The sequence below is a fragment of the Hemitrygon akajei genome, chromosome 19, assembly GCF_048418815.1.
Source record: "Hemitrygon akajei chromosome 19, sHemAka1.3, whole genome shotgun sequence".
Lineage (NCBI taxonomy): Eukaryota > Metazoa > Chordata > Chondrichthyes > Myliobatiformes > Dasyatidae > Hemitrygon > Hemitrygon akajei.
Window position 1 is genome coordinate 63,869,654 of NC_133142.1, and position 18,137 is coordinate 63,887,790.

At 42.0% G+C, this 18,137-nt stretch overlaps 1 protein-coding gene across 5 annotated transcripts in view; it reads right to left on the reverse strand.

The window, feature by feature from the left end:
• Positions 1-18,137, reverse strand: part of LOC140741998 (caM kinase-like vesicle-associated protein) — a 205,551-nt gene that overhangs the window by 22,131 nt on the left and 165,283 nt on the right. For all 5 annotated transcript variants that reach the window (XM_073072655.1, XM_073072656.1, XM_073072652.1 and 2 more), the window contains one exon: positions 6,028-6,103. In XM_073072655.1, coding sequence (XP_072928756.1) covers positions 6,028-6,103 — 76 coding nt within the window. The remainder of the gene's footprint in view (positions 1-6,027; positions 6,104-18,137) is intronic.

Genomic DNA, 18,137 nt, shown 5'->3' on the forward strand with positions numbered 1-18,137 from the left:
CCAGTGATAATAAACCTGATTCTGATTCTGGTAGAAGGTCCAGGTGTCAGGGGTCTTGAAGTGTGTGAAGTTATCTGTTCTAGAGAGAAGATTCTTGAGAAACTGAAAGGTCTGAAGGTAGATAAGTCACCTGTACCAGATGGTGTACACCCCAGAGTTCTGAAAGAGGTGACTGAAGAGATTATGGAGGCATTAGTAATGATCTTTCAAGAATCACTAGATTCTGGAATGGTTCTAGAAGACTGGAAAATTACAAATGTCAACCACATTTTAAGAAGAGAGAGAGGCAGATGAAAGAAAACTATTGGCCAGTTAGTCTGACACCTGTGGTTGGGAAGATGTTGAAGTCGATATTTAAGGACGAAGTCTCAAGCTATTTAAAGGCATATGATAAAATAGGCTGTAGTCAGCATGGTTTCCTCAAGGAAAAAAATTGTCTGACAAAGGGGGATAGAGAAATGGGTCACAGTCAGGAGGGTGAAGGAGAAGAGTCAGGTACTAGAGAGTACTCTTGTGGCTGTACCCCTTGACAATAAGTACTCCTGTTTGAGTACTGTTGGGGGGAACAGCCTACCTGGGGCAAGCGACAGTGGCAGTGCCTCTGGCACAGAGTCTGGCCCTGTGGCTCAGAAGGGTAGGGAAAGGATGAGGAAGGCAGTAGTGATAGGGGGCTCTATAGTCAGGGGGTCAGACAGGCGATTCTGTGGACGCAGGAAAGAAACTCAGATGGTAGTTTGCCTCCCAGGTGCCAGGGTCCGGGATGTTTCTGATCTTGTCCAAGAGATCCTGTGGTGGGAGGGAGAACAGCCAGAGGTCGTGGTACATATTGGAAAAGGGAAGAGGTCCTGAAAGAACAGTACAGGGAGTTAGGAAGGAAGTTGAAAAGCAGGACCTCAAAGGTAGTAATCTCGGGATTACTGCCTGTGCCACGTGACAGTGAGAATAGGAATAGAATGAGGTGGAGGATAAATGCGTGGCTGAGGGATTGGAGCAGGGGACAGGGATTCAGATTTCTGGATCATTGGGACCTCTTTTGGGGCGGGTGTGACCTGTACAAAAAGGACGGGTTGCACTTGAATCCCAGGGGGACCAATATCCTGGCGGGCAGGTTTGATAGAGCTGTTGGGGAGGGTTTAAACTAGTTTGGCAGTGGGGTGGGAATCAGAATGTGAGTGCAGGGATTAAGGTAGAAGGACAAGGGCATGATGCTAAGAGTTCTGAGTTGATGAGGAAGGACAGGCAGGGGACAGAACATAATTGTAGCCAGTTAAAGGGGTTGAAATGTGTCTACTTCAATGCTAGGAGTATTAGGAACAAGGAGGATGAACTTAGCGCATGGATTAGTACGTGGAACTATGATGTTGTGGCCGTTACTGAAACTTGGTTGGATGAAGGGCAGGATTGGATGATGCAGGTCCCGGGGTTCAGGTGTTTTAAAAGGAATAGGATGGGGGGTAGAAAAGGGGGAGTGGCATTGCTGGTCAGGGATAGTATCACGGCTATAGAAAGGGAGGACGCTGCAGAAGGAGTGTCCACGGAGTCAGTCTGGGTGGAAGTCAGGAATAGGAAGGGATCAATCACTGTGCTGGGAGTAGTCTATAGGCCCCCAAATAGCCCTTGGGACACCGAGGAGCAGATAAGCAGGCAGATTTTAGAATGGTGCAGGAAATACAGGGTAGTAGTTATGGGTGATTTCAACTTCCCTCATATTGACTGGCACCTCCTGAGTGCAAGGGGGATACATGGGGCTGAATTTGTCAGGTGTGTTTAAGAAGGATTCCTGACACAGTATGTGGACTGGCTGACGAGAGGAGAGGCTATACTGGATCTAGTTCTGGGTAATGAACCTGGTCAGGTGACAGACCTCTTGGTGGGGGAGCATTTTGGTGAGAGTGACCACAACTCCCTTAGCTTCAGCATAGCTATGGAAAGGGATAAAATCAGATGAAATGGTGAAGTGCTTAACTGGGGAAGGGCTAACTTTGAAGGGATGAGGCAGGAACTAGCGAGAGTAAATTGGAAACAGATGTTCAAAGGGGAAAGCACAGAAGTAATGTGGGAGAAATTTAGGGACCACTTGAGCTGGGTTCAGGATAGATTTGTCCCACTGAGGCAAGGAAAAAATGGTAGGAAAAGGGAACCGTGGCTGAAGAAACATATGAGGCAACTCGTCAAGAGGAAAATGGATGCATATGTTAGATATAAGAAGCAGAAAGTAGGAGGGGCTTATGAGAAATATAGGGTAGCCAGGAAGGAGGTAAAGAAAGGACTTAGGAGAGCTCGAAGGGGGCATAAGAAGGCCTTGGCATGCAGAATTAAGGAGAACCCCAAGGCGTTCTATGTGTATGTGAAGAATAGGAGGATGACAAGAACGAAGGTGGGAGCACTAAAGGATAAAGAGGGCAACATGTGCCTGGAGGCGGAGGAGGCTGGTGAGGTCCTAAATGAATACTTTGCTTCAGTATTCACAAGTGAAAAGGATCTTGATCAGGATGAGGTTGAAGTAGAGTGGGCCTGTGTGCTGGACAATGTGGAGATTAAGGAAGAAGAAGTGCTAGATCTTTTTAAAAACATTAAGATTGATAAATCTCCAGGGCCGGATATGATACACCCCAGGTTGTTGTGGGAATTGAGAGAAGAGATCGCAGGAGCATTAGCTATGATCTTTGAATCCTCTTTGGCTGCAGGGGAAGTGCTGGAGGACTGGAGAATAGCAAATGTAGTTCCCTTGTTTAAAAAAGGTAATAGGGAGACACCTGGGAACTATAGACTGGTGAGTCTTACGTTGGTGGTCTGCAAACTACTGGAAAGGGTTCTTAAGGATAGGATCTACAAGCATTTGGAGAAGTACAGTCTACTCATGGATTGTCAACATGGTTTTGTGAAGGGAAGATTGTGCCCCACGAGCCTGATTGAGTTTTTTGAAGAGGTAACAAAAGAGATTGATGAGGGTAGGGCAGTGGATGTGGTCTACATGGACTTTAGCAAAGCATTTGACAAGGTCCCTCATGAGAGACTCATCCAGAAAGTCATGAGGCATGGGATAAGTGGAACCTTGGCTGTTTGGATAAAAAATTGGCTTAAAGGAAGAAAGCAGAGGGTAGTTGTGGAAGGAAAGTATTCTGCCTGGAGGTCGGTGACTAGTGGAGTGCCGTAGGGATCTGTCCTGGGACCCCTGCTATTTGTGATTTTTATAAATGACCTGGATGTAGAGGTGGAAGGATGGGTGAGTAAGTTTGCGGATGACATGAAGATTGGAGGAGTTGTGGATGGAGCTGTAGGTGGTTGAAGGTTACAAGAGGATATAGACAGGCTGCAGAGTTGGGCAGAAAAATGGCAGATGGAGTTCAATCCGGACAAGTGTGAGGTGATGCATTTTGGAAGGACAAACCAGAAGACTGAGTACAGGATTAATGGTCAGTTACTTAAAAGTGTGGATGAACAAAGGGACCTTGGGGTTCAAATCCATACATCCCTCAAGGTCGCTGCACAGGTTGATAGGGTAGTTAAGAAGGCCTATGGGTTGCTAGGCTTCATTAACAGGGGGATTGAGTTCAAGAGTAGAGAGGCCATGTTGCAACTCTACAAATCTCTGGTGAGACCACACTTAGAGTTCAATTCTGGTCACCTCATTATAGGAAGGATGTGGAAGCTATGGAGAGGGTGCAGAGGAGATTTACCAGGATGTTGCCTGGATTGGAGAACAAGTGCTGGGACTTTTCTCTTTGGAGCGTAGAAGAATGAGAAGGGATTTGATAGAGGTCTACAAGATTATGACAGTCATAGATAGGGTGGATAGTCAGTACCTGTTTCCCAGGGCACCAATAGCAAACACCAGAGGGCAGATGTACAAAATTTAGGGGAGACATAAGGGGTAAGGTTTTTACACAGAGGGTTGTGAATGCCTGGAATGACTTGCCAGGGATGGTGGTGGAGGCTAAAACATTAGGGGTATTTAAGATCCTCTTGGACAGGCACATGGATGAAAGAAAAATGGAGGGTTATGAGGTAGTGTGGGTTTAGTACTTTTTTTTAAAGGATTATATGGGTCGGCACAACATGGAGGGCTGAAGGGCTTGTACTGTGCTGTAGTGTTCTATGGTTCTATGGTTAAATCTGTTGGAATTCTTTGAAGAAATAACAAGTACAAAGGAGAATTGGTTGATGTTGTGTACTTGGATTTTCAGAAGGCTTTTGTCAAGGTACCACATATGAGTCTGCTTAACGAGCTATGAGCTCATAGTATTATGGGAAAGGTTCTAGCATGGATAAATTAGCAGGTGGCAATGAGTGGGAATAAAGGAAGGCTTTTCTGGTTTGCTGCTGGTGACTAGTGGTGTTCTACAGAGTCTGTGTTGAGACTGAAACTTTTTACGTTCCATGTTAATGATTTGGATGATGGAATTCATGACTTTGTTGCATAGTTTGCAGATGATATGAGGATAGGTAGAGGGGCAGGTAGGTTTGAGGAAGTAGAGAGACTACAGAAAGATTAGGAGAATGGGCATAGAAGTGGCAGATGGAATGCAATGTTGGAAAGTGTATAGACATGCACTTCAGTAAAAGAAATAAAAGGGCTGACTATTTTCTAAATGGAGAGAAAATATAAAAAACTGAGGCACAAGGGGACTTAGGAGTCCTTGTGCAGGGTTCCCTAATGTTAACTTGCAGGTTGTATCTGTGCTGAGGAAGGCAAATGCGGTTTCAAGAGGACTAGAATATAAATGCAAGGATATAATGTTGGTAACTATAAAGCATGGGTGAGGCCTCACTTTGAGTACTGAGAACAATGTTGGGGCCCCTCATTTTAGAAAGGATATGCTGAAACTGGAGAGGGTTCAAAGGAGGTTCATGAAAATGATTCCAGGATGAATGGCTTAAAGAACATTTGATGACTCTGGGCTTGTATTCACTAGAATTCAGAAGAATGAGGGGTTATCTAATTGATAGTACAGCACATGAGCAGACCCTTTAATGTATGGAGTCTACACTGACCATGATGTCAATTTAATTAATTCCATTCACTTCCACATGGTCGATATCCCTCTATTCCTTTTCACCATATGATTGTCTAAATGCCTCTTAAATATTGCTAATGTGTCTACTTATAACATTTTCGGTGCCAAAAAAAAAAACCTTATGAATGTTCTTAAAACTTTCCCTTTCTCGCTTTAAACCTATGCCCTTCAGTCTTTGACATTTCCATCCCGAGATTGAGTGAGCTGGGCTTTTCTCTTTTGAAAAGTTGAAGAGAAGGAAGATGAGAGGTGACTTGATAGAGGTACATAAAATGGTAGACAGAGATAAAGCCAATGCTTTCTCCCCCCAAGGTGCAAATGGCTAATACAAGAGGACATAATTTTAAGGTGATTGAAGGAAAGCATAGGAGGAGATGTCAGAAGTAGGATTTTTATATAGAGAGGCATTGCCAAAGGTGGTGGTAGAGGCAGATACATTATGGGCATTTAAGAGACTCTTAGAAAGGCACATGGATGATAGAGAAATGAAGCCTATTTAGGAGGGAAGGGTTGGATTGATTTTGGAGACAGTTAAAAGGTTGGCACAATATTGTGGGCCGAAGAACCTGTATTGTACTGTACTGTTCTATGATCTATGTCTTTGCCTCTCTTAATTTTATATACTTAAAGTTCTTGAGAAAACAATCAAAGTTTGTTCAACCTATCCTTATGGGTTAATGCTCTTCAGTCCAGGGAACATCCTGCTGAACTTCTGCTGCATCTTCTCCAAAGTCTCCACATCCCTTTTGTTGTGTGGCAACCAGAACAACACACAGTGCTCAGATATGACCGGACTAAATTTTTATACATCTGTAGCTTGAACAACATTCAAACTAAGATAGCACAAAGGTGGGGATGATCAAAAATAAAATTAAATTGGCAATATTGCTATTTTAACTTGTGAAGGTCTTCCTGGGAAGCTTTATACACCTCACTACTAAATGCTAGCAATTAAAAACCATTTCCCATTCCCTCCTCTAATGATGAATCTAAGTGATGTCATACGTACAGTATATACATGATCACTCCAATAGCCCAGCAGTCCACTGGTCGTCCATATTTCTGTCGTCCAACTACCTCAGGAGCTGCAAATAGACATAACACATATAAAACTCTGAGCAGTTTGGGGGAAGAAGTACCTCTACACTACTTATGAACGTGTTCAAGACCCTTCACTTAACAAAGCACTCTTACCAATTGTAACCTTTGAATCAGCACATTGATAAAATAATTAATTCATTAAAATTATGAATTGTATTTACAGACAACATTCACTCTGTATGTTTTTGGTCTTCATCCACTTCAAGGTTCAATGTGTTGTGCTTTTCTAAACACCACTGTTGTAAAACGTTTATTTGAGTTATAGTTGTCTTCCCGTCAGTTTGAACGAGCCTGGCCATTCTCTTTTAACCTCTCTCATTAACAAGGAATCTTTGCCGACAGAACTACTACTCACTGGATATCTTTTTGTTTTTTGCAACATTCTCTGTAAACTCTAGAGACTGTTGTGCATGAAAATCTCAGGAGATCAGCAGTTTCTGAGACACTCAAACTATACTGTCTGGCACCAATAATCATTCCACAGTCAATGTTACTAAGATCATATTTCTTCCCCATTCTGGTGTTTTTCTGAACAACAAATGAACCTCTTGACCATGTCTGCATGCTTTACTACAATGAGTTGCTGCCCCATGATTGGCTAATCAGATATCTGCATTAATGAGCAGGTGTGCCTAATCTTGACTTATTAGGTACACTTAATCCATGTACCGGTAGTTTGTGTAGGTAGAGAGAAATTATCTCCATTTGCAGAGTGTTATTGGATTCAAGTTATAGCTTTAAGCTTTGGGCAGAACGTACGAGGTGATTGTAAAGAAAGGTACAAAGTGGTCATGAGCTGGATCACTCCCCCTATGGTTAAAAGAGAGTCAGTCAAGGATTTCCAATGGGAATTGGACAGGCAACCGGAAAAAAAAAACAGGGCCGTGGGTGAAGAGAAGAGCAAGGGAATGGATAGGATCACTCCTCTAGGAGCTAGACTAGTTTTGATAAGTAGAGCAGCCTGTAATGCCATAAAAAAATCCATGCTTTTATGTTAAGGTTCCTATGTTCTGCAGCTGGCCACCAAAATAAGTATTGGTTAATGTTTAAAGAGGAGTTCATTCTAACATTTATAATAGGAATTCAAAAAGATTAGGACAAGGATAAAAATATTTCATCTGTCACATCAATGCTGACAGGTGACGTGACTCACCAGCTCAGTTTGTTGCTCTTGTGCACACAGGCACCTGATGGGAAATAATTTGGAAAAATGAGAGGGAAAGAGCAGAAAAATGGGACCTTGCTTGGGACTAGCACAGACTTGATGGACTGAACAGCCTCACGTGCTGGAGTGATTCTTTTATTTAGTGATTCACTAATCATAGAAAACATCTCCAGAAGTAGAGTGACAGAAGAAGAATCAAAAAGATGACATCTATCATTAAGGACCTCCATCACCCAGGACATGCCCCCTTCTCATTGCTACCATCAATGAGGAGGTACAGGAGCCTGAAGACCCACTCAATATTTCAGAAACAGCTTCTTCTCCTCTGCTGTCAGATTTCTGAATGGACAATGAATCCATGAATACTACATATTTAAATTATAAATATACAATACAGTATATTTCTTATTGTAATTTATAGTTTATTGTGGATTGCAATGTACTGCTGCCGCAATACAACAAATTTCATGACATATGCCAGTGATATTAAATCTGATTCTGATTCTGGTAACACAGTGGCTCTGATCTGCAAGTCACTTCTGGAACACATTTACATGGAACCATTGAGCACATCTACATGGAGCACTGCCACAAGAAAGAAAGAAGCATCCATCATCATGGACCTCCACCACCCAGGCCATGCTCTCTTCTCATTACTAGCATCTGGAAGGCAGTACAGGACCCACCAAGAACTACCAGGTTCAGGAATGGTTATTACCCCTCAACCATTGTGGATAACTTCGCTCAGCACAGATTCCACAACCTATGGATTCACTTTCAAGATCTCCACAACTCATGATCTCAGTATTATTTATTTTTTATTTGCACAATTTGTCTCCTTTTGCACATTGGTTGTCAGTCTTTGCTTATGTAGAATATTTCATAAATTCAATCTTTTTCCATATTTTCCTGTATATGCCTGCAAGCAAATGAGTCTCAAAGTAGAACAATGCAACATATTCGTAATTTGCTAATGAATATACTTTGACTTTTAAAGAGTAGTAGTACCAGATTCATTTATAACTTTTGAAGATAAAATAGCTAAATATGTAAAAGAAAAAAGTAAGTTAAGTAGAGCTAAGGTGAAAGGGTGTAAATACTTGGCATTTTCAAAGGGCTGGCACAAGTATAATGGCAGCCTTCTTTTATGCTGAATCACTTATGATATTATCTAGATCCATTCTACTGAAGATATAATGTGCAGTTAACAGAACTCTGTTGGATGGGGTAGAGTTGGTAATGCACAAAGGTCCAAGGTTACCAACAGTTTTCATCGAGTGGTCAGCAGTGGGAAGAGTGAACAGGTTCAAGTTCCTGGACGTCAACACCTCTGAAGATCTATCCTGGGCCCAACATATTAATGTAATTACAGCAATTACAGCACTTACATTGCATTAGGAGTTTGAGAAGATTCGTCACAAGCAAATATCTACAGATATACCATGGAGAGCATTCTGACTGGTTGCATCACTGGCTGGTATGGATGCACTAATATACAGGAGCGAAAAAACTGTAGAGAGTTGTAAACTCACCTATCTAGAGTTGTAAACTCTACCGTGGGCATTATCCAGCATTGAGGACATCCTCAAAAGGCGATGCCTCAAGAAAGTAGCATCCACCATGAAGCACCTAACCATCCAGGACATGCCCTCTTCTCATTACTACCATCTAAGAGGTGGTACAGGAGCCCAGAGACACACACTGAACATTTTTAGGAAATCTGCCATCATATTTCTGAATGGACAATGAATGTATGCATGCTCCCTCACTATTTTGCTCTTTTTCAAGTATTTTAAAAAATATTCTTTTTGTAATTTACAGTTTAGGGTTACTCTGCACTACTGCTGCAAAACAAAAAAGTTCATGCCATAATGTCAGCAGCAATAAACCTTATTTTGATTCTAAATCAGGTTAATAGGGACACAAAGTTCACAAGAAAGGGTGATATTGCTGATATTAATGTTGGTCACATTTGTATGTTTTTTTTAAATTTCCTGTCGTACAGCCAATCAGATGAAATTGCCAGGTATTGAGGAGTGAATACCATGACATTTTTGGACTTCACAACAAGGAGGACGAGCCTTCACTGCAAGGAGATTGTGACAATGAGGAAGGATTTGGGTGTAGGATATGCAGGCATATTGGTAAGAGATTGGCACATTGGTAGGAGTGCATAGTTGTTGGAAGCAATTGAGGGGATCAGAGTAAGGAAATTGCTGGATATAGTCGAAGGGCTGAATGTCTTCCAGTGTAGAGTTTTTGAAATGATGACAATTAGTTAGCCTGAAATAATAGCTCTGTTCTTTTCTCCACGGGTGCTCCCTGACCTGCTGAGTATTTCTAGCGTTCTATGCAATTACAGGATTATCCTTTTGGCATCCTGATTTACTTCAGTAAGGCTTCACAAAGATCATCACATGAAATTTGTTATTAATCCCCAGTCTTTGTATATCTTCATTTCTGAGTGCTGTATGTGACAATTAAACTCTCCCTACATCTAGGAGATCTCAGTCAATGCACAAAATGTGGATCTTTCCCTGAAATTTATTTTAAAGTGAGATATGATAGGCTTTAAATGTTTTTCATCCATGTTTTACAATCCTGCCTTAAAAAAACATCAGTTAGTTGAAATCTCCCAGTAAGCAGAGAACAACAATGTTAAAAACACGTGTTTTCAGTTCAGTCCACCATCTGCTCCCTCAGAAAATGAACTGTAACAACACATACAGAATGCCGGAGGAACCCAGCAGGCCAGGCAACATGTGCAGTTGACATTTCAGGCTGAAACCCTTTGGCAGGACTGGGGGAAAAAAAGGCTGAGGAGTAGATTTGAAAGGTGGGGGAAGGGGAGAGAGAAACATCAGGCAATATGTGAAGCATGGAGGGGAAGGGATGAAGCAAAGAGCTATGAAGTTGATTGGTGAAAGAGACAGAAGGCCATAGAAGAAAGAAAAAAGTGGGAGGGGGAGACCACTAAAAAGAGGCAATGGGGTGGAGGGGCAAGGAGATAACATGAGAGGGGGAAAAGGGGGTGGGAAATGGTGAAGGCGGGGGAGGCATTAGAGGAAGTTTGAGAAATCGATGTTCATGCCATCAGGTTGGAGGCTACCCAAATGGAATATAATATTCCTCCAACCCAAATGTGGCCTCATCACGACAGTGGAGGAGGCCATGGATGGACAAATTGGAATGGGAATGGGAAGTGGAATTAAAAGTGGTCTCCCAATCTACGTCAGGTCTTCGCTGAGCATCAATGCTCCGACCGCCAGAACAAGCGGCATCTCCCAGTGGCTACACATTTTAATTTCACCTCCCATTTCCGTTCACTTGCCTCACCGCTAAACTAACTCTACAGCCTGTAGACTCACTTTTAGGAACTCTGCCTTTGCTATGTGTGTTTTTTCATGGATGTTATTGTATTTCTTTATTTACCTGTCACTGCTTGCAAGAAAATTAATCTCAAGGTTATATATGGTATACCCACTTTGATAATAAATGTAGTTTGAACTTTGAACATCCTTTAACATTTAAGAAAATTATTTTGGATCCAGTGATCCTAATTTTCTCAATCTGTTCATTACTGTGAATGTTGGGAGCCACGGAATCTAAAGGTTCTGATGCAGATTTGTCCCATCAATTTTTTTTGCCAGCTGTTTTGAGGAGCATCCAGTTATTCTATTCTGCTGCTTTGTCTCTGCATCTGAAGTTATTCTGAATAATACAGTTATTCCATTCCGCTGCTTTCCCTCTGTACCTCTGAAAGTTACTCTCTTTCATGTATTTTTACGGCTCCTTTCTGAAACTCCTCTTGAAGCTCAAGATTTTTTTTGTAAATTGCTGAAGAGGTGGGCACCAGCCTTAAGATAAAGGGTGAAAATTAGCTTTCTCTGTCACATGTACATCAAACCATACAGTGAAATGTGTTATTTGAGTCAAATCAAATCAGTGAAGATTGTGCTGGCAGTCTCAAGTGTCACCATATATCTGGCACCAGTGTAGCATGCCCATAACTCACTAACCTTAACCCCTATGTTTTTGGAAGGTACGTGGAAACTGGAGCATCCAGAGGAAACCCATGTGGGAAACATACAGACTCCTTAAAGGCAACGGTGGGAATTGAACCCCGATCTTATAGCTGCTGCTGTAAAATACTGCAGTAACCACATCACTACTGTGACACCGATTTTGTATGGTAATAGAAAAAAGGCCACAAAGGAGTGAAGTGTCAGTATTCTCAAAAATAGTGAAACAAGGTTACATAGGGACAAATGAGAGACTGAGAGAAATACAAAGACAGGTTTAGGAACTACCCGTGTAAATGCACAGAGTGGCAAGTAAGGTCAGTGAACTGCATTCAGAACTCGTCCTGTGGGATTATGATGTAGAGACAATCACAGAAGAGTTTGTGGAATAGAATCAATCTGGCCTTTCAAAAGAGAATTGGCTAAGCTTTTGGGAAAGAGGCATAGAATACAACTAAGAGACGTTCTGTTGGAAGCTGCAATGGGCTGAATGGTACAGAATCAGAACGAGGTTTAATATCCCTGGCATATATCATGAAATTTTCTGCTTAGCAGCAGCAGTACATTAGAGTACATAATCATAAACTATAAATTACAACATATTGTATATTAATCATATTATTAATATAGGAATAGAAAATATATAAATTAAATAAAGTAAGTAGTGTAAGAAGAGAGCAAAAATAATTAATGGACCATTCAGCAATCTGATGGCAGAGAGGAAGAAACTGTTCCTAAAATGCTGAGTGTGTGTTTTCAAGCTCCTGTACTTCCTCCCTCATGGTAGTAATGAGAAGAAAGCATGTCCTGGATGATGAGGATCCTTAATGATGGATGCCATCTCTTTAAGGCATAGCCTTTTGACGATGTCCTTGATGCAGGGGAGGATAGTGTCCATGAGGGAGCTGGCTGAGTGTATGAATTTCTACAGATTTTTCTGATCTTGTGCAGTGTTCCCCCCTCCATACCAGTTGGTGATGAAACTAGTTAGAATGCTCTCCACAGTACACCTGTAGAAATTTGCTTGAGTCATTGGTGACATACCAATTCTCCTCAAACTCCTAATGAAATATAGTTGCTGTTGTGTCCTTTTGTAATTACATCAATATGTTGGGCTCAGGATAGATCTTGTGAGATGCTTACACCCAGGAAATTGAAACTGCTCACTCTTTCCACTTCTGATCCTTTAATGAGAACTGGTGCGTGTTTCCTCAACTTCCCCTTCCTATGGTCCACAATCATTTCCTTGGTCTTACTGACATTGAATGCAAGGTTATTGCAACACCATTCAACCAGCCAATTTACCCCACTCTATGATATGATATAATCAGATTAATGATATAACCATATAACATATAACAATTACAGCATGGAAACAGGCCATCTCGGCGCATCTAGTCCGTGCTGAATGCTTACTCTCACCTAGTCCCACCGACCTGCACTCAGCCCATAACCCTCCATTCCATTCCTGTCCATATACCTATCCAATTTTACTTTAAATGACAATATCAAACCTGCCTCTACCACTTCTACTGGAAGCTCATTCCACACAGCTACCACTCTCTGGGTAAAGAAGTTCCCCCTCGTGTTACCCCTAAACTTTTGCCTCTTAACTCTCAACTCATGTCCTCTTGTTTGAATCTCCCCTACTCTCAATGGAAAAAGCCTATCCATGTCAACTCTGTCTATCCCCCACATAATTTTAAATATCTCTATCAAGTCCCCCCTCAACCTTCTACGCTCCAAAGAATAAAGACCTAACTTGTTCAATCTTTCCCTGTAACTTAGGTGCTGAAACCCAGGTAACATTCTAGTAAATCTCCTCTATACTCTCTCTATTTTGTTGACATCTTTCCTATAATTCAGTGACCAGAACTGTACACAATACTCCAAATTTTGCCTCACCAATGCCTTGTATAATTTTAACATTACATCCCAACTTCTATACTCAATGCTCTGATTTATAAAGGCCAGCATACCAAAAGCTTTCTTCACCACCCTATCCACATGAGATTCCACCTTCAGGGAACTATGCACCATTATTCCTAGATCACTCTGTTCTACTGCATTCCTCAAAGCCCTGCCATTTACCATGTATGTCCTATTTTGATTATTCCTACCAAAATGTAGCACCACACACTTATCAGCATTAAACTCCATCTGCCATCTTTCAGCCCACTCTTCTAACTGGCCTAAATCTCTCTGCAAGCTTTGAAAACCTACTTCATTATCCACAACGCCACCTACCTTAGTATCATCTGCATACTTACGAATCCAATTTACCACCCCATCATCCAGATCATTAATGTATATGACAAACAACATTGGACCCAGTACAGATCCCTGAAGCACACCACTAGTCACCAGCCTCCGACCTGACAAACAGTTATCCACCACTACTCTCTGGCATCTCCCATCCAGCCACTGTTGAATCCATTTTACTACTTCAATATTAATACCTAATGATTCAACCTTCCTAACTAACCTTCCGTGCGGAACCTTGTCAAAGGCCTTACTGAAATCCATATAGACAACATCCACTGCTTTACCCTCGTCAACTTTCCTAGTAACCTCTTCAAAAAATTCAATAAGTTTTGTCAAACATGACCTTCCATGCACAAATCCATGTTGACTGTTCCTAATCAGACCCTGTCTATCCAGATAATTATATACACCATCTCTAAGAATACTTTCCATTAATTTACCCATCACTGACGTCAAACTTACAGGCTGATAATTGCTAGGTTTACTCTTAGAACCCATTTTAAACAATGGAACCACATGAGCAATACGCCAATCTCCGTTTCTAATGACATTTGAAATATTTCTGTCAGAGCTCCTGCTATTTCTACACTAACTTCCCTCAAGGTCCGAGGGAATATCCTGTCAGGACTGGGAGACTTATCCACTTTTATATTCTTTAAAAGCTCTAGTACTTCCTCTTCTTTAATCATCATAGTTTCCATAACTACCCTACTTGTTTCCCTTACCTTACACAATTCAATATCCTTCTCCTTAGTGAATACCGAAGAAAAGAAATTGTTCAAAATCTCCCCCATCTCTTTTGGCTCCGCACATAGCTGTCCACTCTGATTCCCTAAGGGACCAATTTTATCCCTCACTATCCTTTTGCTATTAATATAACTGTAGAAACCCTTTGGATTGATTTTCACCTTACTTGCCAAAGCAACCTCATATCTTCTTTTAGCTTTTCTAATTTCTTTCTTAAGATTCTTCTTACATTCTTTATATTCCTCGAGTACCTCATTTACTCCATGCTGCCTATATTTATTGTAGATCTCTCTCTTTTTCCTAACCAAGTTTCCAACATCCCTTGAAAACCATGGCTCTCTCAAACTTTTAACCTTTCCTTTCAACCTAACAGGAACATAAAGATTCTGTACCCTCAAAAGTTCACCTTTAAATGACCTCCATTTCTCTATTACATCCTTCCCATAAAACAAACTGTCCCAATCCACTCCTTCTAAATCCTTTCGCATCTCCACAAAGTTAGCCTTTCTCCAATCAAAAATCTGAACCCTGAGTCCAAACCTATCCTTTTCCATAATTATATTGAAGCTAAATGAATATCTAAATATCTAAATGATCTAATGAATATACTTCTAACTTCCAGTGAGGAAGTACTGTGCATTCCAATTCAAGTTCAAGTTTAATTGTCATTCAGAGACACATGAATACCTATGAGTACAGCCAAACAAAACAGTGTCACTCCAGAGCTAAGGCACGAAACACAGAATCAACAGTCACACACAGCACAAGGCATATGCAGTAAACATACAGTCACACAAAAAAAGGTAATTTAGCCCAAGTCCCTGAATTCATGAGGCCTAATTCGCACTACAAAAGAGGCCATGGTCTTTCCAATAAACCATTGAACTTGCACTACGTTACCAATATTCAACAAGGTCTTGTGATCACCAGAAAAATGTCCAAGACCATCACTTGCTGTTATACCTGTCCCTACACCTCCTCTCTTCCCACCATTCAGGGCTCCAAACAGTCTTTCCAGGTGAGGCAACACTTCACTTGTGAGTCTGTTGGAGTCATCTATTGCATCCGGTGCTCCCAGTGTGACCTACTCTACATCGGCGAGACCCGACGCAGATTGGGGGACCGCTTCGTCGAGCACCTCCGCTCCGTCCGCCACAACAGACAGGATCTCCCGGTTGTCACCCACTTCAACTCTGCTTCACAGTCCCATTCGGATATGTCCATACATGGCCTCCTCTACTGCCATGATGAAGCCAAACTCAGGTTGCAGGAGCAACACCTCATATACCGTCTGGGTAGTCTCCAGCCCCTTGGCATGAACATTGAATTCTCCAACTTCGGGTAATTCCCTTCCCCCATCCCGGTTTCACTCTGCCTCCTCTTCCAGCTGCCTATCACCCCTGATGATTCTGCCTTCTACTACTACCCATAGTGCTTTCCCCTTACATTCCTTCTTCACCTTTCCTGCCTATCCCCTCCCTGTTTCCCCTCCCCCACCCCTTGATCTTTCCTCTGATTGATTTTTAACCTGACACCTACCAGCCTTCTCCTTCCCACCCTCCCCCCACCTTCTTTATAGGGCCCCTGCCCCCTCCCTCTTCAGTCCTGACGAAGGGTCTTGGCCCGAAACGTTGACTGCTCATTTCCAGGGATGCTGCCCAACCTGCTGAGCTCTTCCAGTGTGTTATACATGTTGATTTGACCACAGCATCTGCAGTGTATTTTATGTTTACCACTCGCTGTTAGACTGGTACTTGCTGAGACTCTTTGCCAATGAGTAATCACCTCTTACTGCAATTGTCCATCCATTAGTTAATTGGATTGACAGGGTCAACTTTGGAGCCTGATAGACTGGTAGTATCTAATAAAAACTCATCTCTAGTGCTCAGTGCATCATTTAAGTGGATGGGAACACCTGTGATATATGTAGATATTACGACCAAATTCCTGGTATACATTTCTAGTTCAAGTTCTTTAAGGTTGTCGTAGCCAAGGATTGGGGGGGGGGGGCAGGTGGTAGTGGGGGAAGCTCCCGCGACCTATTAAATACTCTGAATGGCATGCATCTCAAATAGCCTCTGACAACCTAGTCCAACTCCTGGCCTTTACTTGTGACTTAGCTACTAAGCCCTGTGGAACTGTTTCTACTGACAGAAGGGGCAAAGGCAGATTACTGGCACCTTAAAATTAGTTGTTCCTGACAGATGGGGCTCATTGGCCATGGTTGGCAGCTCATCTAAGAGAAGGAAAACTTTGAACTTAAACCTCCACTGCCTTGTGTCCATACCTATTCATAGGGAAGGCTTCATGAGTAAGCCCCGAGGGAAAATCCAGAGCTGGAGTTCCTAAGACAGTCCTACGTTGAGATCAACACTGACTGACAACTCTTGTAACACTGCTGGTGCCAAACTGTATCAGTCTCTGCTGTTCCTTTGGATTCATCAGGTGCATGGAGAGGGGGAGCCTGCTACACGGGCAATAGCTTGCTCTCCATATTGCATTGCCCTGGCTTGCATATCACATAGCTTGTACGTCACATCCATTATCAAACCCAACCAATGGAGACCTTAATTTCCAGTACACAGAGGTCTGTGCTCCTAGAGGACCACAACCTTGTTGTGGTTTGGAGGTTTGTGTGCCTCAGTGACCAAGAGTCAGGGACTTATGCTTTGGCTCTTGGCAGGGTCATACAAAAACAGGACAAAGGGTAGAGGACAGACTAAGAGTGGTCCACCAGTCCTCCAGGTTCAGGTGTTCACCTTGGATAAAAACCCTGACTAGTCAAAGAGTTATGGAAACAGCAGTGAAGAATCCTTCTTCATCTACTGTATGTGCAGCAGCATTCTTGAGTCTCCATGACTGACAGTAGTGAAAACTGAGGGGAAGCTCAGCATTTTGACGAAGCACTGAACATGTCAGAGATGGAACACCTTCATTGCTGCCCTAAACACCAGCGGCATAACAGGTAGTAAGTAAGTAAGAGCTCTGTGCAGGACATGTGACTACTTGTAAACCGTTCCAAGGACTTGATCAAGGCATTCACTGAGAAGGTTTATGAAAGAGAAAATTGGAATACCATTGCAACTAAAAGTCAAGTCTGGAATATTTTTATGTATCCTAGAGGATAAAAATATAATAGAAGGAGATAAGTATGTCAAAACAAAAGAGACGGTGGTGAAAGTGAAACCCGACCATAACAACACAAAAAAGTGAGGGTAAATCAAAATATCCTTGTACATCCTGTGTAATAAATTTAATTTTCTTAAGAATTTACAGAAAATTAGGACAGTGTACAAAATAATACACATTTGAGCCAATGTTAAATTTAACCTGAGATCCAAAATCTGCTGACCAGCCCTGAAAATATGTGGACAAAATGGCGGAGAGGCTTTGAATATAGATCAGTGCTGTTGGAGATGGTGATATTTCATGATAATGGAAAATTTCCATCAGGTCGCAGCTTAGATTTCCGACTGAAGATCTTGACTGACACTTGAGTGCAAGCCTTTTGGCTGAGGCACTAGACCAAGATCTTACAGTTGAAGTCATAGAGTCGGATGGGATACAAACGGGAACTTCAGTCCGTCAAGTCCATGCTGATCATCAACCATCCTTTACACTAATCCTACAATAATTACATCATTCTTTTCCCCATACCATACCCCCCAAGTTCTATCACATTCCTATACATTAGGAGCTTTTTACCTATGGCTGATTAGCCTACTTACCTGCACTATTGAGATTATCTTTTAAAATTTTATTTAGAGATACAGCGCAGAACAGGCCCTTGTATCCCTTCAAGCTGCGATGCCTAGTGAC